General features: G+C 46.2%; 1 protein-coding gene across 1 annotated transcript in view; it reads right to left on the bottom strand.

Annotated features, from left to right (window-relative positions):
* Positions 1-13344, bottom strand: part of LOC146197380 (dorsal-ventral patterning protein Sog-like) — a 224120-nt gene extending 210776 nt beyond the window's left edge. Inside the window, exon 1 of the mRNA XM_084599191.1 lies at positions 13110-13344. Within this exon, the coding sequence (XP_084455317.1) occupies positions 13110-13251 (142 nt within the window). The 5' untranslated portion in view covers positions 13252-13344. The remainder of the gene's footprint in view (positions 1-13109) is intronic.
* Between the last annotated feature and the right edge of the window lie 11210 nt (positions 13345-24554).

Raw genomic sequence — 24554 nt, 5'->3', positions numbered from 1 at the left:
GAAACTGCACAGGAACGCGGAAATAAGTGCGAAAGAAGCTGTATTAGCGAGTAATTACTCATTAGCTTCCACTATGAGCGCCGACCCAAGCGTAAAAGGAAACCATGGTACATGTAGCGCCCTCCTTATGATCTCCTCTTAAAGTACCCCGCAAGAATAGATATTAAAAAAAAAAATGAATGCCGCACTTTAAGCACCGCCGTTTCTTTCTCCGCTTTGCAAGCTTCACATTGTTTAAAAAACGTTTGCACAGTAAGGGCATTCTCCAGACCTCACCATAAAGAAGCTTTCTTGAAAAGCAAACATAATTACGAAAATATCAACCATGCTAAACGTGGTCGTTATGGCAATTATCGTGGAACACGTGGGAGGAACACATTGTTGGATTTCTACATCGCAATACAGACCATCAATACAAAAAAGGGCACTAAAAGTAAAACCTGCTGTCGATTGAACACATTATTCACTCTGATATTGTTGGTCACTGTGGACACACAATCAGATGATATTCACGCCACGAAACAAGGTGGAACAGACAGCGGGTGTTTTTAATTGAGGCCTGTGATTATTTCACGCAAACGTGTCGATGAGAATAACCGAAAAAAAAAAGGCTACCAAAGAAGTTTACCTTCAGTTTTTATTTTGTTTCGCAGTCAATCAAACATAGGAATAGGCAATTTCTGGTCTTTTCGATCGATATCAGTGAGATATAAACGGTAAATGAAGAAGGCAAGACAGGACATACCCCCGGTATTTTTCCTTCGGCCATATGATTTCAAGTTACACAACCCGTTGGCTCTCTACTTTCGGCGGTTCGTACAGGTTTGTTGAATGGGGTAAATAGAAAAGAAAAAGAATAGCCCACGAGGTATGAATTCTTAATTTCAACTGCGGCTATTCATCTGTCTTGTTACAACAGGGTAAAAAAATACGTCGTACAAGTTTTGAGAGCGGCGTGCTCTCTCTCTCTCTCTCTCTCTCTCTCTCTATATATATATATATATATATATATATATATATATAAAATGGCCGTCGGCAACGGTCAGCGAATCCCGTTTTTGATGGGCCCTGCACATTGCGAATTCCGACAGCGTAACATCCCCATCTGAAAATCGGCAAAGTGAGGAGAAATAAAAAATTCAGAGCTCCCATTTGGTTTCAAAGCTGCATTTTTTCCGTCGTAGAGACGATAAGCGATGCAAACCAGGGAATAAAATGTTAAGGTCCATTTCTTCAAATTCACGTTTCCTGCGATTGCTATCATGCCTCTAAGAAATTTCGCAAAGGATGACCTTACAGTGATTTTGTTGCTGGCGCTTGAGCTCTGAGGTGTACCTGGAAGAGCGCAATAAAGCTCTCGATTTTTCACGTAATCGTGCACTACATTTCCATTTATTTTTGCAAAAAACGTCGCTCATGAATATAAGCATGCTCAAGTTCTGATTTTTATTGCCACGTGTGATGGGAATATAACAGAAGAACCAACAGATTTATAGCGTTTTTTATGGTTTGGGATGGAGCGCATTTGGCAAGCACTCACAGATTGTGACTAGCAGCTTACCGGTATCGCTCAAGAGGAAAGTATACAACAGTTGCATCCTACCTGTACTCACCTATGGGGCTGAAATGTGGAGACTAACCAAGAGGGTTCTACTTATGTTGCGGACAACCCAGAGGGCTATGGAACAAAAAAATGGTAGGGGTAACATTAAGAGATAGGAAGCGTACAGTGTGGGTCATAGAAATAACTCAGGTTACCGACATTCTAGCGGAAATTAAGAAGAAGAAATGGACATGGGCAGGACATGTAGTGCGAAGAGAGGATAACCGATAGTCGCTTAGGGTAACAAACTGGATTCCAAGAGAAGGAAAGCGTAGCAAGGGGCGACAGAAAGTTAGGTGGGCGGATGAGGTTAAGAAGTTCGCAGGGGTCAAGTGGATGCTGCTAGCACAGAGCCGGGTTAATTGGAGAAATAAGGGAGAGGCCTTCGCCCTGCAGTGGGTATAGTCAGACAGATGATGATGATGATGGATACGACTGCGTGAATAGGTTGAGGTTGCAGGAATGTTATTCCGAATACAAACGGCTCTAAGTGTTTTCTTGGAATTATTTTCGCTGGAGTAGACTAATTCTCTTACTTGATTTAAAAAGTACTGTCGTCGATAATTCGTTCTATAAGAGCTTTCCCTTCTCTTCAATGATCTCGTAAACGCAGTGCCAGGACTAATGAACCCTCTTCTTTTGAGCATGAAAAGGCGTGCCTATTCACTTATTTCGCTGAAATCGCGCCACAAAACGACTTTGTTACAGCATTCGTTCTTCCACTCGATTAGAAGCTCCACGCCGAAGCACGAGTTGCTAACCGCATGCTTTGTAATGCTCAGGTTTTACTTCTGCCTAATGTTTTGCATGAAGCTACCTTCTTTTCTATTCGTTGCTTGGGCCTCCGTTTTAGACGTCTTCCTCGCGCCGACGTCTCGGGCGAGCAAGGACGAAGTATACTGCACACACGCGCCCACCAGAGTTACCAGATTTCCAAACTCTGTGCCACCGACAGAGCTGTCGAAATCTCGTTCCTTTTGTGTCTGGTCCATACATTCGCGAAAAAGGAGCGAAGAATAAAGAGGTCATAAATCTGAATCCAATTAGGAGAGTAGCCGGCGAGCGAAAATTCATGCGTCAAGCGGAATCGAATCGGGGAATATAAAGTCGCATGTTATGAAGCGAGAAGGGACAGCAAAAAAAAAAAAAAAAAAAAAAAAAAAAAAATAATAATAATAATAAAAAAAAAAATAAAAACTGAAAGGAAGTGAAGAAGGAACGGCTTCGAAATTGTGCTCTTCATCCGAAAATAGGTACGCACTGCGAGCTTGCGAGCAGCACCTACGCGCCGAGTGTTCTGAGCGTCATTACAGCTTGTTTCCAGCGGCATCCGCCGGGAACACCAGCGTGCGCCTTGCTGTCCAGAGCTGTGGCTCGGGGTTTTAAAAAGGGCCAGGAACCCCACGTTTGCGTTTCCTTTTCGTTCCTACTATGCCAACTCTTTTATAACTCCAGTGCGCCCTCCAGAATATTTGACTTACGTTTCAAAAAACTTCCTTTTTGCTGCATTGCACGGCACGTCACAATGTTCCCAGATGGGGTCCTGAACAGAGCAAAATAACCTATTTTCCTTAATGCTGGCAGATTTCCCAGTCAGCTTAATTTTATTACCATTTCTCCATTTCAAGCTGTTTTGCTGAATGCAAGCTATGTTTTCATTTGTAGGAAGCTCTTTAAGATGTTTCTGAAGATGCACGACGCATTTTCTGCGTCCGGACTGGACATACTTAGAGGAAAGTCTGAGTTCCGTCTTTGTTTTGAGAAAGGAAAGCCATGTGATTTGTGGCTGCCGCAAAAAAATTCGCCGACCTAAACGGCTGACGTTACTCTGTGCATACATTTTCATATGACCTTTGGTGAGATTATTACCGCTGTTGCTGCTGTTGTCGTCTGTGTTGTTATGGCGCATAACCACGGCGGTGAATTAGCAAGGTTTGGTAAAATAACCGCGCGTTCACTCAGTTCAAACGCTCACTCACGCTCAATGCCCCCACTCAGTATATATATTGCCACGCGCCTTCGCAGTGACATCGACAGAAGAAGAACGGTTGGTTTCTCTCTCTTTCTTACTTCTTCAGACTATTTGACTGGACATTTAGCATGAATTTTCTCTCACTCCTCAATTTTTTCTACCCGTTTCTCCTGGCCTGATCCAGAACTTTGTGATCCCCCGATACAAAGGGGAATGGCCGCATCAGCATCAGCATCATCGGGCGGATCGGTGAAATAAAATGAAGAGCAAGGGCAGTAGGCGTGTAGGTTCGCCGGGGTCCTACTTCAAACAATCCCTTTAAATAAGCCGAACATAAGAGCTCTAAAGTCCAAAACGTTCGCAAAAATAGACAGTGCTTACGCTGCGCTTAACTGGTTGATTTATTGATTGATTGATTTATAGGAAAGGAAAGGCGCGGTAACTGTCTAGCTTGTTTTTCTTTTTGTGGACACCTCAACCGCGCCGTAAGGGAAGGAAGGACGGTGGGAGTGAAAGTGAAAAGAGAGAAAAAGTAGCCGTAGTGTAGGGCTATGGAGTAATTTCGACCGCCTGGGGATCTTTAACGTGCGCTGACATCGCACAGCACACGGACGCCTCTTCGTTTCGCCTCCATCGAAACGTAGCCGCCGAGGTCGGGTTCGAACCCGGGTACTCCGGCACAGTAGTCGGGCGTTACGCTGCGCTTACTTTGCTTGCGCTAACTATCGCTTGCGAAAACTTTTTGACCGCACCGCGAAAATTCGCATGCCAGAGCTGTTGCAAACACTGCCTTAAGTCTCTGGCTTTCATTGAGCAGTTTCGCTCACTCGTGAGGTCAGGTTGCGACCGCTAACGGACTTAACTGAACTTAGCTCGTTACTGTGTGACTCTCTGCAAGTTGAGTTGTACGCAACGTATCAAAGGTGCTTGTGGTAAATAGTGAAAACGAAAAATAAAAAAGTATTCCTTACGCGCCCTTAACACCAGAAAGCTGTAAAGAAGACAATTCTGGTATATACCTAATAGAATGCGCCTTGCTAAAGGATTCGCGAGGTAACCCTTTGATTACAAGCTTGTTCCTGTATTAATCAAAAAAGTAAAAGCCCTCTGCTGTCCCACAGCGAATGCTTTTTTTTTTTATTTTTCTATAGCACGTGCCTTTTATTTCTGGTTGCCAAGAAAATGATATCTTGCCAAGAAAGCGCAGAACAGAATATGTACAAGGAAAACCACACAGTTCCGTAACCTTGGGTGAAAATTATAAAGCTGCTATATAGCATGCTTTTCGTCCCATAGCATGACCTGACTTCACAAAAGCGAGCACTGAAATCTGCTTGGAGTGCATATTTTCGCGATGCATTCTTTGCTTGAATGGACAAAGGGTACTCTAATTTAATAAGCGCCCCTCGGTAATTCGCGGCTTTCTTAATTTAAAAATTTAATTTGCGAGAAGGCGTAAATGGAAAAGGGCACAACATAACTCCAACTCCAACTTTAGCCCGACATAAGTCACAGCTAAAGGCGAAACTCAAACTTACATGGGGAAGTAATAACAATCCCGCAGGGAAGAATCAACAAATGGTAAGATGAAGGCAACATGCAAGGTTATATTAGTAATTCGGCGCGCCTATATTAGATTCTCAGCGCACACGTATTTATACAAGCCTTTTCGGAAATGCGTAATCCAGGAGACGAGGGGCTCGATGGCGGAAGGGAGAAAAAAAAAGACTAAAAAAAGCTTCTCCTTCAAATATATTAAAAAAATGAGAGCGCTAAAAAACGATGTAGCACCGCATGTACAAACACAGGAATGAATATAACGCGTCACGCTCGCGCTATTAATATTCATCAGCGTTGTCCGTGCGCCTGTTTACCCAGAACTCGTGGAGTACATACCTTGCAGCGTGCACATGCAGCCTGTTTCCATGCGTGCGCGCTGCTGAGTGGGCCGCGCGACAGGCACGGGCAACACGGGTTAACGTATAGGTAATATGCGGCAGCAGAGTTTGCTCGTGATTCGCGCCACAGAAAGGCGTATCGCGGGCCGAAGCACACGCCTTTTCGGCGCGCTCAACTGGCATGAACTCTTTAGCATAGACATGGCAGGGCACTCTCCATACCTCCCTTTTCATACGGCGGGGTGCATGTTTTGCTTTCGCTTTCTGTGGATCTTCGGGCTCATACATCGTCTCTCGGATAGACGCTTTCTAGAGATAGATAGAGACGCGTTCCAGGGCTCCGAAGAAAGTAATCACTGTAAATTCTTTTTTTTTTCTTATGCAGACACAAGATTTGTGTTCACTTTTGGTCGCACGTCCTCGATATGTGGTAGCAGTTTTTTGTAACTGCATGGCTTCACACGCGCAGAAAATAGAGATTGTTCTGCGTCCATTGAAATTTACCCGAGCAGAATATACGCAAGGAAATTTAGGGCTGTCCCGTTTAGTGAGGCTCAATACAATTTAACCAAGTGATTGATTGAGTGAATCATTCATTCATTCTTTCTTTATTGGTTGATTGGTTTCGACTGTTATATTCGATTTTGACCACACAGCTCTCTAAAAAGACCTCCGACCGATGTGTGCACGCGTATTTCGCTTGCGTCTCCGCCGGAAAGCAGTTGCCACAGGTGACGACTCCCAGTGGTCGGATACCAAAGCCATCGAATAATTGTTCCGGATCATTAGGATGTTGTTAGTACTTCTGATTTCATCCAGTCGTGGCTCAGATCTGCAGCGTCTCTTGGTATCGAACACCACTGGCGACAAAGCGTCGTTTCACGAATCCCGCCTCTGACGCCGGAAGTGGACGGAAGCGCGCCGCGCCGCACAGGAACCTAAACCGGCCTCAGTAACGCAGTGGTGACGGCTTTCAAAGGCAAACTTTCTTTCATGCGGTTCTCCGAGATTGAATATGTCTTGTTCTGGGATTCGTGAGATGCGTATTCCCGTCTTCAAGAAACAGCCTTTTACAAAACTCGAACTGGAGACCAGAGTTTCCCGTGCGCGGAAAAAAGCCAAGGTCATTGGCTGCACTTCTGAGCACTGATTTGTCTTAACAAATCGAAGAACACCCACAGTTCAAAGTGGAAGAAAGGAACTCAGCCTGACACACCACCATTTGAGCCTCAACTGCGTCCTGGCAGTATTCTCCTATAGCTTCCGCATTCGCGAGTACTTTGCAAGTGAATCGGCGAGCAAAAGCGCCGTGCGCGCGTATCCGCGAACATGGCTACAAGTACCGTGCGCAAAATCCAACGAACTCTGCTCACGGAAATGAGGTGATTCCTACGGGAAATCAGAGCACCGACCATAAGGTCGCTCGCGAAGTTACCAAAAGCTTAGCCAAAAAAAAAAAAAAAAGAAAAAAAGGAAGGAAGGAAGTGCGAGGGAGCAAACAGCAGCATCGTTCGATGGGCTGAAATGGACAAAGCTAGAGAGCTCGCCACCCGGAGTGGATGCCGCCGACGTTTTGTGCAGGTCCTGTGTCTCGCACCCTGTGCCGGTACGGCAGAAAGCCGCGGAAGACATCCACACCAGAGTACCGATAGGCCCCTGCGGCCTCAGTGCAATAAAAGAACCTGCGTCGGGTGAGCGCAGTGCGCCTTACGCAAGCTCCGGGCTTGATCAGGTGCACACGAGAAGCGACAAGCCCGAAATGTGCAAGCACACGCACCGCAGACGGGACAGCCCAGCGCTTGGTGTGATGTCAACCGCCGCGACAGTGAACAATAAGAAAGATCGCCTGACAGAATGCGCGTAACTAACGAGGAATGACATAAATATACAAATATTGCGACGGTTACGGTGCTCTACGGGACTTGACAAGAACCATTAGGTGAATGAAAAGAAGCGATTGCTTGAAACATACTGAGATGTCTCAGACGAAATAGAACCAAATACGAAGCCTGTAAAGAAAACAAAACAAAAAAAAAAGACGATAGGCAAATTTGGGAGGTTGCTACACAAGCAAGTAAAGATCGCCCTCTAAACAGTCAAAAGGCAATCTGGAATAAATCTAAACTACCCGATGCCTGAGTTCAGTGTGGGTGCCTCGATGTACAACGCCATGAAATGAATATAATATGCTTATCGGAAAGGAAACGCGCACTATATGTCACATTTCTCGTTGGACACCGGAACCCAACGCCACCGGCCGCTGTGACGTAACAAAGTGGGTCTGTGTACTTGCGGCGAAAGAGCTGAAAAAGCGCAGGAGGGTGAAGAAAATTTATTTTGCTTCTTCTTTCACTGTTAGTACGTGTTCGTTAAATTCCTAAAAAGTAATTTTCAACACCAGGCAAAAGCTTCAAAAAATTCGCACTTATTTGTTACTGAGTGAAAGCTGCTGTTGATTATGTTCGCGAGCAGCGCACTCCCGTCGGAAATGAAAATTAGAGAGCATCCCTTGCAGGCAAATGTAGGGTTAACTAGAGCATCACCAAAAGGGACCACTGCATGGTTGAATGATATGTCGACGAGAGTAAGTGTGCCTCTACGCCTATAGTTTGCATTTTAGCCGCACATTTTGATAGGCTAGGATTGTGAGATATAGCTCTATTCCGCACGTGTACACTCCTAAAGATCATGTCGCGTTGAAACTGGACCTGCATAGCAGCTACAGGTGTTGCTAGTTCTCACGGCGCTGTTTAGTTGTCCATCCAGAAGAGTGAAAAATATCGCGCTTTTCATCTTTTCTAAACCAATTTGGAATTTTACCAATAAACATGGAAACCACGGCTGCAGCCATACAAGGCTACAACCTGAAATAATTAAATAAAATAAACATTGAGACCAGCATTGTGCGTTAACACCACAAAGCAATTACTCTACATTCGTTTCAGCAGCGTTGAAAACCTCTATTTTTTTTCCAGCCTTACACCAACTATAAAAAAATGAAGAAATAAAGCAACCAAGCAAATAATTTGAGAAGATGTATTTCACAAATACTTGTGCTTTGGATTTTCAAAACAACAGGGCTGGCAGCCCGCCAAAGTGAAACACAGAAATACACAGTTCTGAAGCGTTTCCCAAAGCTGCTTTCACTCTTAGGAGGCGATTTCCGTTGTTCTTAACATTTCCATCGAAAATGTCAACATATTTTTAACTTCGAAATAGAACTTGCATTCTGATGATGAAACTAGAAGTGTCTTCTCAGGACAGGTGGAGAATATTCATTGAATACCCTTTTTTTAGGTACTGTATCATTAGTTTTAAGGACGTTGATCTTATAGTCAATTCAATAGTAATTCATTTTCTCTGTATAGTATCAATTTCATATTTGATTGTTTTGCTGCGGCGTCTGCAGGTCTGTCATTCAGCGTACAGCACAGGGTCTTCAGAAGAGCGCATGTGTAGCACCAAATCAAGTGCTTTAATAACACACGCTAACTTTTGTGCCGATTGTCAGAGAAAAAGTCAGAAGACTCTTCATTAGTCAACAGCTCCATGTTAATGTCGGTTACTAGTTACCGCTGGTTCATGAGCCTTACGAATTTTTTTGCTTTGCACAATTGTTCGCCTACAGCGTAGTTATGCTGAACGGCGTTGACTGCAAATATTGCGGGTCACACAAGTCCTCGGTCAATTTCTTTGACCAGGTCATAATGCTTCTCAGCGACAGAAACTGCAGCTTTCTCGCTTGCAGTAAAGTCTTCCTCGTAATTCTCGAATGTCATCTTCTTCAATGTGGGATATACAGCGTATCCTGTCATATTGAGACCAGTTTGATATTTTTCGTTTTATGCTTGCATTCACCACAACGCTGCATTCAGGCTTGTACTTGAATTCACGCTAACCGAAGCCTTGTAACTGCTGATCGTCGTCTACAGTTTATGGAGATGTGATTACTACCGATAACGTTCCATGTAACAGCAATTTGTTTTCGCACTCATAGGCCTATCATACAGATGCGTGCTACTGCGCCCCTGCCAGCTGTCGATACCTGCCAAAGCGGTCTTTTAGACAGTCACTCAGGAGTCTACCTAGTGAAACGTAAGAAAGCTCGAACTCTTGAAAGCAGTAACGCACAACTTCAGTCAGTTCCTGAGTTGCTTGATGAAGCGCAACGTGTGCCTCTATGTTCCATTGTCGGAGGTCGCTGCCTCCACTTTCCAGTCGTCAAGCCAATTAAGAAATATGTACAGGAAGATGATCTTGAAGTCATTAAATATGACTACTTAATCTATGAAGCTTATCCGTGAGACAGATTCCCCTGTGTGCTGTTATGATGCTTACGATCTTCCACCACTTGACAGTTGTCGCAAAGAATCGCGCTGTCCCAGCAGCATAGAGCAAATTGTGCTACTCTCTAATCACCTGGTGTGCGAGGGACACTGGTTCATTCAATAGCTGAAGAAAAAGTTCTACGTGTTGTTTTGCAGTGCCCGATGAATACATTATTTTACGCGAGGGGGTGTATATGCTTGTTTGAGCATCCCGCCGAGGTGGCGCAGTGGTTACGGCGCTCAACTACTGTTCCCAAGGATGCGGGATCAAATCCCGGCCTCAGAGGCAGCTTTTCGATGGAGGCGAAAAGCAAGGCGCCCGTGTGCTGTGCGATGTCAGTGCACGTTAAAGAACCCCAGGTGGTCGAAATTTCCAGAGTCCGCCACTACGGCGTCTCTCATAGCCTGATATGCTTTGGGACGTTAAACCCCACAAAACAAAGTTTGTTTGAGCAGGCGGTCGAGCTCAGTATTATATGTCGATCCCCAATATATATATATATAGAACTCGAATATATCGTATTATTGCTTATATATAACTCGCAGAGTATTCATTTGAAAGTCCCATATGGTTTGTTCGTGTTATTTCGAACTCCCGTTAGGCATACATTTTCTATATCGAACTGCGCGCCGCGGCCCTGCAAGGGGCGCTTCTCCTATCTTCTTTCTCACGATCGCCTTGCGCGCGTGGAGCCCAGCCTGACGCGTGGCTCTTGACACCCGCTGACTGAACATTGTAAATCGCGTCACTATGTGAACGGTGTCTCCGCCTGACACTACCCATCGGTCAGTTGTGCCTTTTTTTCTCATCGCGACATTTGTGTATCGCAAAAAAGCCAGCCTTCAATGCAATAGCCGTCATGCGGTGAAGCCAGCCTGGCTTACCGAAGCATTGACGCAGCTCTTGCGCGGCAGGCTTCGCTGCTGAATACGATGTAGAAATCAATTGTACCCTAATTTATTTGCGTTATTATTGCGCTTAGAAATATCGGTACTAAAATTAGACCTTTTTATGTCCTGCGACAACCTTTTCTAAGTTCAATGTCTACAGCAGCACTGATGTGAGCCTCAACCACAAATATGCCTCCACTCCCCAAAATCATGCACCCCGTATACCATGGGAGTCAGAAGAGTGACAGAACAGAAGCGTTGCAAGGCCGTTTTTAGGGCAGACAATACAGATGCTGCACAATGCGCAGACTGTATGGGACGCGTTCGGTAACAACTAAAGAAAACGGGGGCTCGGTTGTGCGCTGCAGCACCCGACACTCGACCGCAATGAAGGCGGAAGAGGTGGCCATTGCGCTAGCAATGGCCACCCAGCAACAGGTCAAAATTATTGCTAGTGACTAAAAGTCAGCGATGAGAAACTTTGACGCGGGCCGCATTTCGGCCACAGCAGCAAGAGTGCTAACAAGTAGCCCACCACCGGCAGAGCAGTTTGCGCTCATTTGGACACCGGCGCATCACTGGCTGAGGGGGATCGAGAAAGCGCACGTGCGAGCCCGACGATTAGCTACCTGCCTGGACCCAGTGACGTCTCATGCGTAACCCCGTACTCCTTGCGCGATGAGGAGCCTCTACAGTTCGATGATGGCCTTAATACATACCAACATAACCTAAATTATTACAAATTAGGCAGATCAATATTTCCAAAAGCGCGTAAGCCACTCACCAAAAGCGACGCGGTTATGCAGCGTAAGCTACAAACCGGAGTATTCCCGAGCCCCCTGCTTTACAGCAAGTGGCACCCGGAAATATTCAGCCCTAGGTGCAAACGTTGCGAGGGCATAGCGGACATGATCGATAAGATATAGAAGTGCCCTAGATTCGGAGAACCTGGCAGAACAGATGATTCCAGGGAGCTAATACTACTCAAACAGTACGAAAAAGGACAGCGTCAAGTCATCTGTCTCGCCCTGGCCGCTGCTAAGATCCAGGAGATCCCGGTCGACGTCTGAGGGGAGGACATAGCTGGGACAGAGCTGCGCCTCGGGTCCTGGCCAACCTTTTGACGGGCGCAGATTAATGTTATTTCTCTCTTTCACTGATGACATGCAGTGCGTCCGCATGTTCGCGCTGTGGGTCGGGCGAGGACACGCGCTCGCAGTTCTGCTGCGGGCCCGTGCACAGCGAGTGGCCGCGACACCACCCCTCATGCCACGTGCGGGCAGCAGTGTGTGCGACGAGAAACACGAGGGTTTGCAGGGCAACAGCGACAAAGACTTCCGCGACGGGGCGCGTTCAAGCGGATAAACGCGCGACGAGCTAAAAACGACGGAGGAGAAAGGCTCTGCACGCGTTCCTCGGCGCCGACGCAACGCGATACGACGGCGTCAAAGGCGTCTCGTCCCAGCACGAGTGCCGCCACCGAACGACGGCAGCGCCAAGAAGCAAAACACGCCGAGTTTCGCCACAGACCGAATGTCACCGACCGCTCCTCGAAAACAGCGCGCGCGCCTCGTGCAGACAGCCGCCGCGTTCAATTGAAAGTCGCGCGCCCGAAGACTATGACAGTACAACAATAATAAATGGGAGCCGCAAAAGGGGCTTGGGAGAGACAAAGAAGCCACGAAGAATGCCTGCGCTGGGGGAGGATACGCACGGCTATTGAGATACCTAAATGAGGTCAGCCCTCCCCGATTTACTTGCCCAACACCAGCCGCTTAGGCAAGAAACTACACCGGAATATGGTCATGTACTTTGCATGCTTAACTGAAACTAACAGCGGAGTCCGCTCGGTGCACTGTTGCACTCTGTAAAAACTGCGTTTTTTTCCTCACCTCTCTCGTAGCTAACCATTTATGCCACTTTCAAAAGTTTCTGCGTACGACATGCGCCTCGGCATTGCAGAAAAGTCACAATATACAAAGCCCGGAGTGACTGCACTTCGCATTCAGCTGAACCGGCTCTAGCGACGCGGAGAGTTGAGATCACCAGTGCCCCCCCCCCCCCCCTTCCCCCCCATATACAGGTACGTATAATGCACACCTTTAGCCACGACAACACAATAAGCGATCCGGTTGATCGGTATATTCCTCCTGAAATCACTTTAAACGGTTTACTACAGCCGCAAGAAAGCTTTCAGTTCTGCGTATTCAAACAGCGAACCTGATGTCGCTGAGGAACGCCCCTCAAACAACAACAAAAAAGGGAAGAAAGCGGGAATTTTTTTGTCAACCTTCAGGCTACGAAGCGCACACGTCTACCGAACGAGGAATCTCAGGGCGCACGAGGTTCGGGCGCAACGTGTGTTACGCCACGCTGTCCATTACGAGCAGGAAAGAAACGCTTGGGGAATCACTCACGCGTCTGACGGTTGAGCTTCCTCCGCGTGGTCTCCTCGATGATGGGGGGTTTGCCGCTACCTGTGCGACGCCGCGCTGCCTCGGCGGTGCCCACCGCGAAGAGCACGAGCAGCACCACAGCACGCATAATCACCATCATCATAAGTCGCACGGTAGAGGCCGGCCGAGGTTATCGCGCGGCGCGTAATCCACCTCGCAGGCTAACAAGCACCTCCGAACCCACGCGCGCCCGACGACGCTCTTCGCATGAACTAGCCGACGAGCGAGTGTCGACGCCGGTACGCTCGCGCGCCGCGCCGCCGCGCGTTGTGACGTCATGGTACCGTACGCGACGTCACGCGGCGCAGCGCCGCTCTTGGGGGCGGTGGCTTCGTCAGGAGCGCCTGTTGGTCTGTTTCGTGTTGCGTCACCGAAGCAACTTAGCGCGCGCTCCAAGGTTGCGCTTCGCGAAAGGAGAGCGTGTGCGGCCGCTGGCGCGGAGAGCAAGTGACGGCGGTGTGCAATGTGGGAAAGAGTGCCCAACACAGATGTAGGTAGTCGAACGGAGATGGTGTTGAAAGCACGCTGTGATGTGCGATAAAGATACTTTCCAAGGGTTTTCCTGCCAATAGCGACACATGCCTTGAGTTTTCTTGCAATCACCATAGAGCATGAATGAGTCGATCTTGCCGGTCGTTTCGCTTTGCAGTACCTATCTGAAGAATGTGACATCACGCTTGTTACACCTTTATCACTTTTATTCAGTTTGGCGCGGTGGCTCAGTGGTTGGGCGCTAGACTGCTGACACAGAGGACGCGATTTCTATCATGGGCGCGTCGGCCGCGTTCAAATGGAGAACAAACGCAAGGCACTCGGCTACTAATAGTAAGTCGTACAATGCTTTATTGGAATAGGGGTGCTACTGCTTCAGTGCCACTTAGTGTGTGAAGGCGGGGAGACGCGGTGAAAGCGGGTCAATGGTACGAGGTGAGAGAATTTTGGTAAGGAACCGGTGGCGCGCTTCCTTGGAGTTTGTGAGAATTATCTCCAAAAAACATAATGCACGGTTTGGATGTCCTTCAAGGATATCTTGCTGTGATCGATTTTAATGATCTTATCGTGTCGCTAGACGCCCTCGCTTGTGTTGACGACGAACACAAAGAACACATATGTAAGCTGCGAGTCTGTGACGATCGCCTTTAAATGCTGTCAAGAGTCAGCAAGAGCAGGTGGCAATATACTGAGCCGCGCAGGCTGTTTTCAAAAGGTTTCCCATAAAGCGTTGACCATTTTCACGTCAAAGATGTGTCACACGGTGCATGGCCGCGCCGCGATTAACGTCCATGGCGGACTTGCTTGGCAGCTTTGCTGTACGTGATGAGCGGCGTATATAGCAAACAGTTTCGGTGGTCATCGCCGGACCCTAGTGGAAATAAAAATACAGTCGACTGGCATAGTTAATGAAGTGCGAAGTAAGTGCTCTGGCACTAGTTATCCCGTGCTATGCATTTCTCGGCATCATCACATCTAGAGCAATTAAAGAAGGCCGACGGAACTAAGAAAGGTAATCGAAGAGCAAGGAGCTGCGCTTGAAGGCGAGCGCTGCTAACCCGAGGAGGTAAACACATGCTGCTTCACGATGAGGCGAGCGGCGCCGCGCGCACTTCTACTGTCAATGAAGGGTCAGGGGTGACTTCGACGCTCGACTGCGCAGTCCGAAGTAACGCACGCTTTCACAGCACTGGCAGGTGGTGGCCTCGACGGCTGCAAATACGATACGTGCCACCAATTACTCATTGACTGTAGCTGTGCGGCCGTTCTGCCTACTTACTGCCATGCCGCGTTTGCCCCCACCATCTTTTTTTGCGCTTCAGTTTCACGGAAGCAGAAAGACAGCGGCGTCAGACAGATATTTATTATTGTAGCAAGCCTTGCTACGCAGTAAAAAAAAATTTGGAAAATAATTAACTTAAATCTTTAAGGCTTTGACGCAAGAGTGTTGCTCTCTTTATTGATCTGCTGTCACGTACATGCAACTTGCGTCTCGTTTAATCACTAATTCATAGTTCGTGCCTGCATTACCTAACGCATACTCATTAGCATACAGTCGCACGCAACGACATTATGTGAAAGAGTACCCGACAAGTTCCGCTTTAACCAAGCGTACGAACGTGTCTGCGTTACTTAGACGTAGCATGTCTGACTCGGTATATAAGGGTCCTGATAGGTTTGATTCCCATTCCACCTTCCCATTGCAAGCTACGAAAGTTGCCTGCTCTTGCCAACGGTACCACGTTAAGGGGTCTCATGACGTCACGCGAGCTAACGACCAATCACTGCGCGGCCATGTCACTGCCAACTACCACCTGCCAGTGGCGCGCCTATGACGTTTTGTTCAGATTGACGACGCTGGATTTTCTGGACAATAGGGCCTTTAGGACTATCCCGTTTATAACTGAAGCGCCCACGCAGTACTCGCTTGTTCGTCCGAAAATGTTGACACTTCACACACGATCAGCAGACTGCACTTCGCCCGTTTCATGCCTGGGAATTGAACCATAGGCAACTGACTGCAGGAAAACAAGCCCTCTATACTTACTATCTCTGTGGACACAATTCACACGTTGGTGTTCACGCCCGGGGGGGAAGAAGCGCTCGAGCGGACCTCTGCGGGCCGCACGAAGTTTAATTTTCAGGTGGAGCTGGTTTTGCGGTTATTACTTGAGCTGAAGTGAAGCTGCATAGAAATAAAAGCAAAGGACGATCACATTGCTCTTAACACCGCAGTTACGCGTTAAGGTTTTCTGAATCACAATGCTCTAGCGTTCTAAACAAGCTTGGTCACGAATGTATTGGATACGAAGGTGTTCCTTGCTCGACTCAAAGGAAGAACAATGCCATCTTTTCGCAAATCCTTTCTTACCTGCAACAATGCAACATTAGACCGGAGACGTGCTTGCATTTTTCTGCATCTCCGGCCTTGCAGGAACCCTAGCGCTGGAGATCTAGACATGGCTAATAACTACCTGAAGGCGTTATTAGCCGTGATCGTGTACGGTTCCCTTCGTTTCATGGGTGTTAGCAGAAGAGGTCGACGATATCGACTTTGCCATCTGTAATTGCTTTACACCGTCTAGTAAGAAGTGTTTAGCTAATACAGCTGAACTCAAACGACGTGATTCAATCTTGTGATTGAGGAAACTTGATTTTGAGCTCAGGCTAATCATACACGGAGTACATGGTGGCACGAAGAAAGGACAGCAATTTAGACCGCCGCATAAATAGCTTGCGTTGCCAATTCGCTCGTCTGTATGACGCTCGTCTGTATGACCTCTTTTTGTTGGCCTCCCTTGTACCAAAAAACTTCCTGTAGTTTTCCTTCTCGGTCGTCTCTTTTATTTTTTCACCCTCTCTTCATCATTTGCGATGTTTTCAAAGGGATCCTCTGTGGTTGGTCTTGCTTCTCTCAAAGTTTCTAAAACGAAAATAAGATTACCGTAAAAAGTGAAAGGGCCGGTAACTAGGTGAGAAAAGTTCCAGTGGTGCCCATTGACAGTGATGTTTGTTTTCGCTAGCCTGCCTGCGCTTCCGAAAGGGCGTTTCCCAAGAGGAGTGACCTCTTTCACTCTGTCTTCGGACCTGGACTGAGTTTATATTGAATTCTCCTGCGAAACACGCCGCAAGCCTATCCCTGGGCCCTAGGCGCTTTATATATTTCATTCTCTTTCATTGTTTTCCATGTTCTGCAGTGTGTTTGCCAACTTTATTGCATTTTTGCGACGCGCGCAAGAAAGAACAAACGCTGTGACGACATCGACAAACCCGGTAGACAGTGGGAGTCACGTACTCGGTGCTTTATTCCCATTCGGCTCCTTTCTGAACGGCGAGCGCTCCAGGTTTGTCTTTTTCCTTTGTGTGTACTACCGCAAAAGACGGTCGAAACCAGCATACATGTACACACACACGCATTCGCGCAGCGTCGCACACAAGCGGGTGACGTGCAAAGCGCCGTTCCACGACGTGCAGGGCAAACAGAGGACACAACAAAGTCTCGCGGACGTAAAAGCCGCTGCGGGTGCCAGACGTGGCCTCGCTTGATGAGGGGTCATGATTTCTGGCACTATCCGCTACCATTCTGATCACGTACTGCACTGAAGAAAAGGCCCAGGGGAAACTATCCGCGATTGGCTTTGTGCGATAGACACTTCCACATGCACCTCTTCCTCTCCCTTTTTTCCTTTCCCTCTGGTGCTGTATGGTATGCGAATATGTTCTATATACTGCAGAGCCCGGGTATATTGAGCCCGGCTTTGTTTGTTTAGTTATTGGCTATACCGAAGACTAGTTGAAAACCTTGCGTAAAGCACAAGGAGATCGCGCTGCATATCTAATAATAATTATAACAACAACAACAACAACAACGATAATAATAATAATAATAATAATAATAATAATAATAATAATAATAATAATAATAATAATAATAATAATAATAATAATAATAATAATAATAATAATAATAATAATAATAATAATAATAATAATTACACCTCTATATAAGCGCGATTGTTTTCACAGTGCACAGCTCAAAACCTACACTCCGAAAGGCCTCAATGAGAAGACAAAAGACAAGCGATGTCTCGGATCTGATTTTTATTCAGAAAGCGTTCCTTATATACATTCTTGTCTAGAAAAGAAATAAAAATAATAATACCGAGATGCTCACACGTGAGCCTTCTATAATCATGATAACTGAGACATATTCATAACTGAAGCATAAATATCAGTCAATGGCAAAGAGATCACCTATTCATCCCGTAAACGATTATAGTTTCCCCGCACACTTGCGCCACGCCGAAGTGGTTTGCGGTTTTATTGTAGCCGGCGAGAGCGATGATAAGCGCCTTCGATTTCTTTTATTTTGTGGTTGTTTTGCTGGACAGAAACGTGTATATTTAATGTTTTTCTGAACGAAAACTCGGTTGCTGGTTAGCGCTTGTCGTTTTGCGCTTGGCATCTCGCTTGGCCGCGCTGGAGCGAGATGCCATATGACAATAGTTCGAATAATGAAAAGAGACTGCAAGGAGCGGCAGCGTGGAAGCAGCCGCCAGCTCACGCAGATTTTGAACTATAGCCGCTTCGTAGTTGGTATTGATTTCTTTTTTCTCAAAAACGTAAACCGGTAGCTCTAATGCTCTCTCGCGTCAAGGTCACATTATTCCGCGAGTTGTAAAATGCAGTCGCCATGGCAACAGCGCGTACCACGTCAATGAAAGGCACAGTATCCGTCACACTTCTGAGCGGACATCTGAACCGTGCCGTAAGGGAAGAGAAAAACACGGGAGTGTAAGAGAAAGCGGGGCCGTAATAGAGACCTGTGCTTGCCTATTTTCGAGCGCATGGGGATATTTAAGGTGCACTGACATCGCACACCAAACGGACGCATTTGCGATTGTCCTCCGAAATGCGGCCGCAGCGTTCAGGTTCGAATGCGAGTGCTGATGCTGTGATGTCAGTGCAGGACAAATATCCTCAGGTGGTCAACATTATTCTATAGTCCTTCACTATGATAACTATTTCTATCTTCATCCGTCCTCTCCTTTCTTCCCTTACGCGCGGCCGTATGTACACCTAACAAATACGCTTATTTCCTTTCTTCTTGGTGCTGAGGTAAGCAGTGTCAATCCATTGCTCCACTAAAGCAACATGTGCTGTGCGATGTCGGCGCACGTTAAAGATCCCCAGGTGGTCGAAATTACTCCGTAGCCCTCCACTACGGCTCCTCTTTCTCTCTTTCCACTTTCACTCCCACCTTCCTCCCTTCCCCTACTGCGCTGTTCAGGTGTCCACAGAAAAGTGTGTGATAGATACTGCGCCTTTCCATTCCTGTGAACCAACTAACTTTCTTCTTGACTAATTTCAATTTATACTTTTTGCTAGTAAACAGAAATCGCGGCAGTTTCACCCGAATGGCTGTGTTCGTAATCGTTACATCGTGAAAAAAATAAAATAAAGATGGAAGCATTGTGATGGCTCAGTGGTTACGACGCCCGACTGCTGAACTAGAGCACCCGAGTTCGAACCCGACTGCCAACAGCTGTGTTTTGATGGCGGCGGAGCGGAGAGGTGTCCGTGTGCTGTGCGATGAAATATGAAATAGAATACAGATGAAATATCTCCTGCAAGCCCCATTTTGTGGCTGAAGCCACAGTTGAGAACTTCGCTATCTTGTTGCGATGAAACCAAATCTCTAATAGTCGGTGCGCTATAGAGAATTTTGGATTGCCAAATCTATACCTTCATTCTGATTTGGATTTTAGGTCACCAGACACAGGAAACATTAAAACACATACCCAGAGCGCAGACGTTAGCTTCTGTCCTATGCTTACCAATTCTTTGTCGCTTCTGTTCAAGTAAGTGTTAACGAATGGTTTAGAATGTTTTCGAACTGGCTGAAGTTGCCGCCATAACAAAGGCACAAATTGCCCGACGCATTGTTCCACACCGTGAAGCCACATATAACGGATTCAAGTTTGCGCGGGCTTCCAACTCGGGCAACTCTTCTGTGAGAGGTGAGTGAGATGGAAATTGAACCTAGACCCGTGGACACAGTGTCAGGCACATGCAACCTAGTCCTGTTGCCTTTGATATATCTATGCTTGACCATAAAAAGGCAAGGCGTTTCTCGTTGTATACCTATGCGGCGAGATTGACAAACACGTACATGTGAAAAATATATTACGAGAAAGTATACTCCTGTTCAATTAATACGAAGCAAGGTATTAATATTGACCTAAGCCAGAAAAACAATTGATAAACAATGACGTATTCACTGCGCACTTCATTCGTCATGGTTTAACCATGCCGTATCGCCCATAATATTTTTAAATTTTTAGTTATATTTGTATAGCCAACAAAATGATTTATTCCAGAGACATAGAAAAGTAAACACTCACGTTTTCCAAAGCAAACAAATTTAAGAGTAAATACATTATAACTGCAAAAAAACAAATTCAGTGATTTTTCTTTTTTTTTTTTTTGCAGTGGTAAAACTCTTTGCATTAAAAATAAAATAAAAAGAAAACGTTAAGGAGGTGCTGGCACGTTTCTTCACTCTCTGTGCTCCTTCTTTGGGCAAAGCAGCATTATACAAATATGTCTGAAAATGGGAGTCTTTTGTTGCAATAACGCCCAGCGAGTATAAAATGCCCAATGACATACTGTGAGAAAATAATATGACAATTGCGCTATGCTTTAGTTTCCACCACATATCTGACCGATTTCGTACGCCTTTACTGTGCCGTTAGTCGCTATTGCGACTTCGAAGAACGTGTACACTCGATTAAGACGTAATAGCGAATATGATTGACGACAATGACGAATACGTTTTGGCCGTGCGACAAAAATGCACTTCTCTCAGATTCCTGATCGTGTTATTCTGTGGATGAGAGCATTTCTTTTCAGAAACTCTGTGCAGAAATGGCGAACCTGACCCCTGCACAATATATGCACAGGATGAGGACTATACATACCGAAAGTTACGCAGTACACGTGATGGGAGCAATTCCCGAAAATCACTCTTTCTGGGAGTCGTATATCACTATTCGTTGTTAAACAGCTTGTGTCTTCGTACATAAAAGTATGCTCAGCAATGTCACAGCGACTAGCCCAGCTAAAATGCTACTTGGTCATGTTACACACCATGCGCCTTCTCATGTTTGCTAGCCCAGCGGAGCCGCTGTTTAACCTTGTGGACGAACTTCCTGGAACATGATCTCATACCAGACGGCCAGCTTTACCTGCCTTTGTTATGTTTACGCGCAGTTTTCAAAAAGAGCGTAAACTGAGCAGCAATATATTATAATCCAAGAAACGCACGAAAAGCAAAAGAGGTCTCGAGTGTTCAAGGCTTCTTCCTTTCGAAAAGAAGGATGAAGGGGCCGTGGATCTCAACACAGCCCACCGCTCGATACGGCCAGGAACAAGCTTCCTCCTCTGTCCACTCGGCTCCACGCGAAGGCGCGCAGCGAAAGAGAAAATTAGTTCCGCTTTCTTTTTGTCTATGACTTTTCTCTAAGTGAAACAAAGTGTGTGGGGAACAGCGGCTTGGAGCGTGGAACGGATCTACAACGAAACAAGACAGTGGACGTCCTTTGTCAGCCAGGTTTGCTTCGCTGCTTTTTAGGCCGTTGGGTCTCGGTGTAAGCTTTCAGCTTGGCTCACCTTCTGTACTCTGCCGGAAGGCTATTCTTTATATTGTGCTCGAAAGAGAGGCACAGAGGGGACAAAACAAGATGATGGCGTAGAAAAAAAAAGTATTCGTAAGGAGGAAATGCTAAGCCTTGCACAGAAGGTCTAGTTCTCCCTGCCAGCGTGGATGTTACTACGAAACAGCCTTAGGGCAAAGAAGCAGAAAGAGAACAAGATACATGTAGAAAGTTATGTTTTTCCGGAACTCCACAGGAAAACTTCGGCGTGGCTGTACCTTTACCATGAGCTTGAGTCCTTGCTTTCGCAATCAGACTGCATAAATAGAAAAATAAACAAAGGCTTCTTTAGATAAAGGCTTTATCTCTCACTGTCTAACTCTTCCGGTCCATAAGCTATCTCCCTGGTGGCCCGTCTTGACTGCAGAAGCAATATGCTCGTCCTCACTCAATTTCTTTCCGGGGTTGTTTCGTGTTGTGTGGAAGTGACCGTTTTCATCTTACCGCCTGCTAAGGTCACATTCATTTTGTTTGGTGCAGAGTTTGGTTTTTATGCTTTATAAAAATATATTTCTTTTTCTGGTAGTGTCTCTATTGGCTCAAAAGAAGCGAAGCATAGTGAAGTTAAAGCCTGATGTGCAGAAACAATATTTTTTATTCCTCGATTTCGCTCTGTTCTTACATAACCGGTCGTGGCTGGTCGTTGCAGAGCGACATTATTGATTCGACTTCTCAGAACCACGACAGTGGGCAAAGAAAAGAACAATTAAATGACACTAGCACAAAATCCCAGCTATTTGAGCCAGAAACCGGAACGCGCGAGAACAAAAATTGTAACGATGTTAATGACAACTGCTTGTACCTAACTGAACTCGCCAAGGATAAGATACACAATAAAATGCCTTGTAAGCCGTTTATCAGTGCTTTGAGCGCTCGATCCTAACGTAGTCGCAGTGTGGGTGTGATGCAAGCAATGCTATAGTATCGTTATGCTCTCCTAGGTGTCTCCCGTGCAAACCTTACCACGGTGCAGGTATCTGGCGTCAGTTCTCTAACCCTGGTTTGACCGTCCTATTCTTAAACATGATACTCGTGCACTCAATCTGCCAATTTCTTCTTTTAGTTAAAGCGGAACGTCAATAGTGTACAGCGAGTGCTTACGGCGCCTGTACAGCACACACTATATCGATGGTATACATGAAACATACGGCGTTCTATGGTGGACAAGATCCGCTGCTGCAGCCACCGAGTTCAAGTGACGCGATTCTTCTGCACCACGAAGTCGTCTTTCCGACCGGTGTCTGCACACGCATGAGTAAGATGCTTGCTTGAGCCGTCCTGTACAGAAAAAAAAAAAAAAAAAAAAGTGAACAGCAACCTCTCAACTGCCAACAACAGTATGGAAAAGGTAGACCCAGAATAACGCATAAATTGCTTCCAACCAACAATAAAGGTGAAATATACACTGTCACTCTAGAGGATATAAGATTTCCGTACGGCATTCAATTTTGAATTATTAATTTTTTCTTTCGAAATTTACGAAGTAAATATCATGCGCAAATGCTTACTCTTAAATTGCAGTAACAGACGTGATAGGCCAAAAATTTTGATTATTTTTGTGTTTTCGTGTAAGTATTTTGCACCAAGAGACAATATAATATTGGCGTTTATTTCGAAAGAAATATGCACTTCTAATACCATGATACCATAAATTAATACCATGATATTTGGAGGCTGCGCTAGAAGATATTAAAAAAAAAAATCGGTGTTTTGCTCTTCCATATTTTGCAACTACCTAATTTTGTAGATTGCCAATGTTCTGCGTAGCACTGCTGCGCCCAAGGAAGACTTGCCCGTTTTTCCTTGTCCACTATGAAAGCACTCGTTACAAACCACGCTGATCACTTTAAGCTGCCTATAGAACCATAGAGCGCACGGTCGCTAGCGCGAATAACAATATCGGTACCCGGGGTCTTGCGCCTGCGTGTTAAAGCTTTTTTTTTTTTTTTTTCCAAAAGTATTTTCAAATCAAGCCGTGCTGTATGTAACAAAGCGTAAAATAACTTTAAGGTCATCAGTTTGGTTTGGTTTGGTAAAACTTTATTTCCCACAGTGGGGGTCCTGGAGGACACTCGGCTAGGCGCCAGGTGTAGAGGGCAGCTCCCACGTCGGCACAGAGAGCCCGAAGCTCTCCGCCGCCGCGCGGGCCTCCTGGACAGCCCGAAGCTGATCATGTAGTGAAGCACTTTTTAAAACTTCGTCCCAACGTTCCTTGTTCTTGGCGTAGGCGTCGCTCGATGCACCACCACACAGTATATGGTTTAAGTCTACACGGTCACTGCACCGTTCACTCACATGTTGTCCGTCGTAGTCTGGGTCGATGTGTTTCATGCGCCAGGGGTTGGGGTATGAGTTCGTTTGCAGCAAGCGTAACGTGACTGATTGGCTGCGGGTTAATTTCTAATCCGAGAGGGGAAATGCTCGTCTGCCTAGATAAAAGTGCTTAGTGAGCTCGTTGTACGTGAATAATTGATCTCTGTACTCGATATGTGGAGTAGCAGGGGAAACCGGAGGGACGCGGTCGATGAGTCCTCGCGCCGCCTCGTGTGCGATCTCATTGAGATTCATCAGTCTACCGAAACCACTCTTCTTGATTAAGCAGACGATATCTGCAAATTTTTTATACGCGGTAATATACAAAGTTTTACTGACTAGACCCACATGTTCGTTAGAAGGCGTCTGTTTAGCAGGAAACAGCTTTAACTTTGTATCAGGAGGTGCAAGAAACGGATAACAGTTGGTTGTGCTCGAAAACGACGGACTCATATTTATATAGTCGTTTCAAAAAATAACTGTGTACACAAACCGCAAAACAAATGCACCTCTAGTAACGTTTATAGAGTTTATAACGTTTATAAGTGGACGCTTGAAGGCTCAAAACAGGTTCGAACTGGGGCGAATACACGCGCCCGCAATGCAGACACACCGTGACCTTTAGCGTCAAATTCGCATTCGCACTGCAAACAGCCATGCGTTCTGCGAAAACACAACTGGGTTGTTCCACTGCTCATTGGAGCTGACGGCTTAGTGGTCCATTAAGCGATTCGCCTGTCGGTCTAAAACCCGAGAGGCGGCGTAATATCTCCTACAGTCCACGCAGGCACGTTCCTATGGCTGGGTTAAAGCGGGGCTTCATATCTCCGTCGAGCGGTATTTCCTATAATCGAATAGCTTTCGACTGTATGCTAATTAGTATGTG

This window comes from Amblyomma maculatum, chromosome 3, assembly GCF_055883805.1.
Source record: "Amblyomma maculatum isolate TAMU_Amacu chromosome 3, ASM5588380v1, whole genome shotgun sequence".
Classification (NCBI taxonomy): domain Eukaryota; kingdom Metazoa; phylum Arthropoda; class Arachnida; order Ixodida; family Ixodidae; genus Amblyomma; species Amblyomma maculatum.
Note: the sequence above shows the minus strand (reverse complement) of the source record. Positions and strands in the feature narration are given on the sequence as shown.